At 50.5% G+C, this 5,910-nt stretch overlaps 1 protein-coding gene across 1 annotated transcript; it reads right to left on the reverse strand.

The window, feature by feature from the left end:
* Positions 1–3,289: 3,289 nt before the first annotated feature.
* On the reverse strand, positions 3,290–4,267 carry MC5R (melanocortin 5 receptor). The gene has a single exon (XM_010859030.1). It carries the CDS (start codon positions 4,265–4,267, stop codon positions 3,290–3,292), a length of 978 nt encoding a protein of 325 aa, XP_010857332.1.
* Positions 4,268–5,910: the final 1,643 nt, after the last annotated feature.

Raw genomic sequence — 5,910 nt, forward strand, 5'->3', positions numbered from 1 at the left:
GTTACACTAGGAAAAATATCGGATAAGGTGGCCTTTCAATTTATTGGTCTCCAGATCAAGAGGAGCCACATCTGGGCCCGATGTAGAGACTACCTACCATTTTAGAGTTATTCCCTCCCTGGAAATCTCCACATACACCTGCCACCCACCTGTGAGAACTCAGCCACAGCCCTCGTTCCACAGCACACACAATCCGTGCCTTCTGAATTCATGTTTAGTTGTAGGTAGCACCTTGGACTTTGGACAATGCTTCTACAAGCCTTGAAATAATTCATGGCCCCCAAACTGTAATGGCAGAGATCCCTGAATGGCACTTTCTCTACCTCCCTACTGAGAACAGATAATAACACCAAAATACTTCCTGAAAGACAGAATTCTGGACAGGATATAATGTCACATGTACAATTTTATTTTATTACCAGGAGTTAAACAATTTTGAACTGATAAATGACCATCCTATAGGCGATAAATACCGTCAAGAAAACACCATCACACCTCACCAGTGAACGTCCCTCCTCATTTTGCAGCAGCTGCTGACAAATAGAAGACCCAAGACCCTCTGATTATCAGAGGTCAGAATGGCCAGTTAAAACGGGTGGTCTGGTCTTCCGTTTTATTAACCTTTTTTTGAACACATGTTTTTACATCAAATAAAGTTGCTACAAAAGCAGAAATAGTTAATATACAATAATGTACAACAGTTCTGTGGATTTTTTTTGGTCTGGGGGCTGTGGGCTGGGATTCCAGGCTCATTTAGATATTTACTGAGTCTCTGCATTCCCGATACTTCTTCCAAGTGAAGACTCGTCAGAACACTTGGCTATTTCTGTACTACTATATCAAGATTACAAGACCTTTGAGCATTCCCTCAAGGACCTTTGTAGAGAAGGTCAGACCTTGTCTGCAGCCAGTATCCACCCAGAGCAGCGAGTCAGCCTGATGAGAGTGAGTCCTCAGCAGAGCCACAGGGCAAACCACGAAGGCTAAAGTGTGATCTGCCTATGGGATCGTGGCCGTGGTGACCTCAGTTAGCACTCTGAGAGTGCTGGCGGGCAGCAGGCTAAGTACACATTTGGTTAGCAACAACGACACAACAGCCGAGCACCGAAACCGCTGTGGCAACAGGGCCCCCGAGGCAAGTTGGGCAGCGAGAACCCCGTGTTCCTGGAGCCGGGGATCCTGATATGACCCACATAACTCAGACCCGTGGTTCCCAGCAAGTCATATGGAGCTCACTCATGCCCCTGTGTATACATGGGAATGTCAGCTAAAAGGACAGGATGCATTTGAAGGGTTAGTTGCCTCCTCAAACATCAACTGTCAACAGCCTGCTAATTTGCCCTTTCTAGAAGATTCATAGGTTTTATGCACTTTCCTACTTGAGCTGGTACCAGGACTCTGAGCTGCTGAGTGGGGGTCATGTCTATAGGTTGTGCTTATGCGTGGCGCCCAGGGAGGTCTCCTGGTCAAGAGACCCTCACACTCACCACTCTGTGACCCTAGTGGGCCACTGCTTGTTTACATATATTCCTTCACTGGGGGTAGTCTAGACGTGAATATCCACAACAAAAGAGAAGCTATTAACATCAAAGACAAGAGAATGGAATTCAGAGCCATAAGAACCCAGCCATTCAGATGAGAGCCCTGGGACACAGAGGTTAGAGCCATGCCCAAGGCCCACATCTGCTCCGTGGCCAGGCAGGCCTCCTGGCTTCCAGACCACTGCTTTGACAGCCCTCTGCATCCTCTCCTAGCACCACCCATCTGCAACCTTCCTTTAAAATAAATAGACAATCTCTAGGGTGCTTTCCTGGAGAAGGAAATAGCAACCCACTCCAGTATTCTTGCCTGGAGAATCCCAGGGACGGAGGAGCCTAGTGGGCTGCCGTCTATGGGGTCTCACAGAGTCGGACACGACTGAAGTGACTTAGCAGCAGCGAGGTGCTTTCCGAGTTTCAAGTGTTCTCACGCTTTTTCATGCCTGCCCTGTGGGGTCAGCACAGATGCGACCTGAAATGAGATGATTAAGGTGACACTGCCCATTAATGGCACCCCACTCCAGTACTCTTGCCTGGAAAATCCCATGGACGGAGAAGCCTGGTAGGCTGCAGTCCATGGGGTCGTGAAGAGTCGGACACACTGAGCAACTTCACTTTCACTTTTCAGTTTCATGCATTGGAGGAGGAAATGACAACCCACTCCAGTGTTCTTGCCTGGAGAATCCCATGGACAGAGGAGCCTGGTGGGCTGCCGTCTATGGGGTCGCACAGAGTCAGACACAACTGAAGCGACTTAGCAGCAGCAGCAGCAGCCCATTAGGGGCAGAGTTAGGACTGAACTCCACTTTCCTAGTCCATTCTGCACTGGAAAAGATTTGACTTAGCGGGGCTAGCACTGGGCACCTGGACTTCTGGAGTCAGGCTGCAAACTGCAGACTGTACAGGGACAGGGCTTCAGACTCCAAGACAGACCCCGTCAGAGAAGGTCAAAGATAGCTTGACTGTGGGGTGTGTTCATGGCAGGTACCTCGGGGCCCCGCATGCCCCCAAAACACTCATTTGGAAACTCTGGACCGAGTCAGAATAAAACAGTAAGGAAGAGTCACAAAGATGTTCATGCCATGTAAGGGAAAGTTTGTGGCAAGAGGTTTTCTGTCTGGATTAGTGCAAAAACATGATTGACAGAAATATAATTAAAGAAATGTCATCCCTGTACAATCATGGACACAAGCCATGAAACCAGGAGTTCAGGAAAGGAGAGCTATGGAAAATTCCCACAGCAATTAGACAGAAAATTTCAAATGGAAAGAATCTAATCGCTCTACTCTGCCCCAAAAAGCATGCCGAACTCCCAGAGGCATCACAAAAAGTTAGGGAACTGCTTCTGGGACAGAAAGTGATCACGGACCGTAGTGTGTTCACAGCTTTTCTCCCAGGTCCAGCCATGCTCATCATTCTTAGACTTGCTCATGGAGTGTCACCTTCCCTGAGGACACACTCAGAAGATGGAGGGTGCCGGGGACCCCAGAAGTGGGTGGGAACGGCAGAAAGTGCAGGAGGAAAGCAGGCTGTAAGAAACTGTCACGGGCATTCTCAAGGCAGAGAAGTGGCACGTGCACCTTTGACCCAACGACTGCCGATCAGGGAAAAGCTGCCTCTTAGACACAGATTTGAGGTGGAGAAAAGATGAAGGGAACGCATGGTATAATTTCCAGTTCCGACTGTTCCTAACCCACCTTGGCATAAGGGCGATGAAGGAGAGAAGAGCTGCAGAGAGAAGGACTTTTAGTTCAGTACCTGCTAGGAAACCTACAGGGTGTTCTGAAGCTCTGAAAACAAACAATCTCCTTAAAGGTCTTCCGCATCTCTTGGCTGCGGAAGGCGTATATCAGAGGGTCAATCACAGAGTTACACATGATGAGGATGAGGTACATGTTGAAGTGAGACATGAAGCAAGAGCAGTAGAGGTTGTGAGGACACGAAATCATCAGGATGAGGTGGAGGAAGAAGGGGGCCCAGCACACGATGAAGACGCCCAGCAGCATGGCCAGGGTGATGGCGCCCTTCACGCCAGTCCTCTGCCGCACGGAACTGTGCCCAGGCAGGGTGGCGATGCGCCGGATGTGGGTTCGAGCCAGGAGGAACATGTGGGTGTACAGAGACGCCATGAGGAGCAGCATGGTGAGGAACATGGCGATGAGGCAGATGACCACATATGTGGACTCGTAGTACACAATGAAGACCGTGCCGCAGCTGGCGCAGAAGGCCCAGATGCCACCGATGATGGCCCCCGAGCGCCGGCCCGTCATGATGCGCTGGTAGCGCAGGGCGCAGAAGATGGTGACATAGCGGTCCACAGCGATGGCCAGCAGGCTGCACATGGAGGCCACCACGGAGATGCAGATCATGGAGTCGAACACGTTGTCCAGGTGCCGCACGGAGGCATCGGCCATCACCAGGTGCTTGTTGGTGAGCAGGTAGATGGTGATGGTCTCCCAGGAGTTGGACAAGCTCACCAACATGTCGGCCACTGCCAAACTGCCCACGAAGAAGTACATGGGGGTGTGCAGGTTCCGGTTCCTCACGATGGCCCCGATGACTAGGATGTTCTCCAGCAGGCTGATGAGGCCCAGGGCCAGGAACACCTCCACCGCAATGCCCATGTCCTCACATAGTGAGGATGCATTCTGGACACTCAGTCCTGAGAGGTTGCCATCCGTGGTGTTCAGCCCAAGATCCAAGAAGTGCAGGTGGAATGAGGAGTTCATCGCTCCTCTTCTGAGCAGCAGATCACTGTAAAACAGGTTTTAATTCGTGATCCAGAGGGGTTAACAGTCTATAGAAGTACATGCATGTGGAGAGCAACCTCACCATGAGCAACATGCCCTGTGTGCCTGCGTCCTGGATCCCGGATCCTGGAATAGCATCCCTCTAATGTGAGGTCCCCTCTGCCCTTCTCTCCTCCTTCCACAGCCCTCCTAGCAGAGTCATCAGACACCTTAGCATGCACAAGACACTTTGAGTCTCGTTCTTGTCATCTTGGTGCCCATGCTTACTCTCAAAAGTGCCACAGCTCACAACTTGCAGAACCTCTCCAGTCTCCTGGTTCCACACACACGGTGACTGCCCCACATTTCCTGAGTGGACTCTGAGTCCAGAAGGACCTGCAGGTCTCAAGAGAGTCAGACAGGTAACTCCTGTTCATCCTTAAGCCCCGAGGATTCTTCCCTACAGTTGTCACTAAGGTTGTAACCAAGGTGATCAATTAACTTGAATATAATCACAAATAAAAGTTACCGTCTTCAGTTCATAAGTTTAGGTTTCATACACACACTAAAATTGAAGCCCTGAATTAAAATCTCCCTAACTTCTGTGTTTGAAAGTCCATGGAGTCAGATTAACAGACAGTTGTATAAGTTCCACAGAAACGAAGTACAAAGAAATGAGGCATTTAGATTTACCAAGAACTAGAGCAAGATACTTTCCTCCTCTGTTGCCCGATTCCTCTCCCGTGATTTATATTCAAAACTCTCTTTGCCCTCAAACTCAGAGCATATCTAGGGAGAGAGTCACAATTTCTGTCATCACCTCCATTGTCAAGAGTCACTATGTGTTATTTGTCTAGTTTGGTTTCAGGGATAACAGCCACCACACTGACGTTTGAGTCCCCAGCCAGCTCTTTTCCACACACAGGTAAGGCACGGTTTGCATCCATTCAAGCCAACTTGAAGCGAATAGAAAACGCAGCTATTTACCCGTTTCCCTTGTCTCCCTGGCACGGCTCCTCTTGCACAGCAGCCGTGAGGCTGCACTCGGGACCAGGGCTCGGCCTGGGCACCAGGGGGAAGTGCCATCCCCGCAGGATGAGGTCTGGGTGGCAGAGGCACTGCAGCCTCCCTGCGGCTCATCCTTTATGCAGCTTCGCAGGACCGCCTCCTGCTCGCCACCGCCCCTTCTGTCCCTGCTCTCCAGTCACGGCCTGAGGTACCACCTAGTGGTCAGAGCAGGGCCCTTCCTCTCCTGGCCGACACCTGCACCTTCTGTTTGTGGAAAATCCTTCCCCCAAAGTGTGTTCAAATGTATTCTCCAGCAGGTTGTTCTTTTTGACTCTGCTTGTCTCTTCCTCTTTGAACTATGGAAATACTATGGGATCCTGTGACAGCCTAGGACACAAGTCACTGGTCCCCTGATGGCTGTTCTCTGGAACTGACCGTGGCGACCCTCAGCTGTGAGCCTGATCCACCCCTTGTGGGACCAAGATTAGCCCTCCTGCGAGGACTCTGACAGGTCAGGTCCAAGACAACAAATGTAATTTTGTTGTTGTTCAGTCACCAAGTTGTGTCTGACTCTTCACGACCCCATGGACTGCAGCACACCAGGCTTCCCTATTCCTCACCATATCCTGCTGCTG

Source organism: Bison bison, unplaced genomic scaffold (genome assembly GCF_000754665.1).
Source record: "Bison bison bison isolate TAMUID 2011002044 unplaced genomic scaffold, Bison_UMD1.0 scf7180017864453, whole genome shotgun sequence".
NCBI lineage: Eukaryota > Metazoa > Chordata > Mammalia > Artiodactyla > Bovidae > Bison > Bison bison.

Bases quoted from the DNA above. Each gene is read 5' to 3' on its own strand.
- MC5R (XM_010859030.1), bottom strand. From the start codon at position 4,267: ATGAACTCCTCATTCCACCTGCACTTCTTGGATCTTGGGCTGAACACC.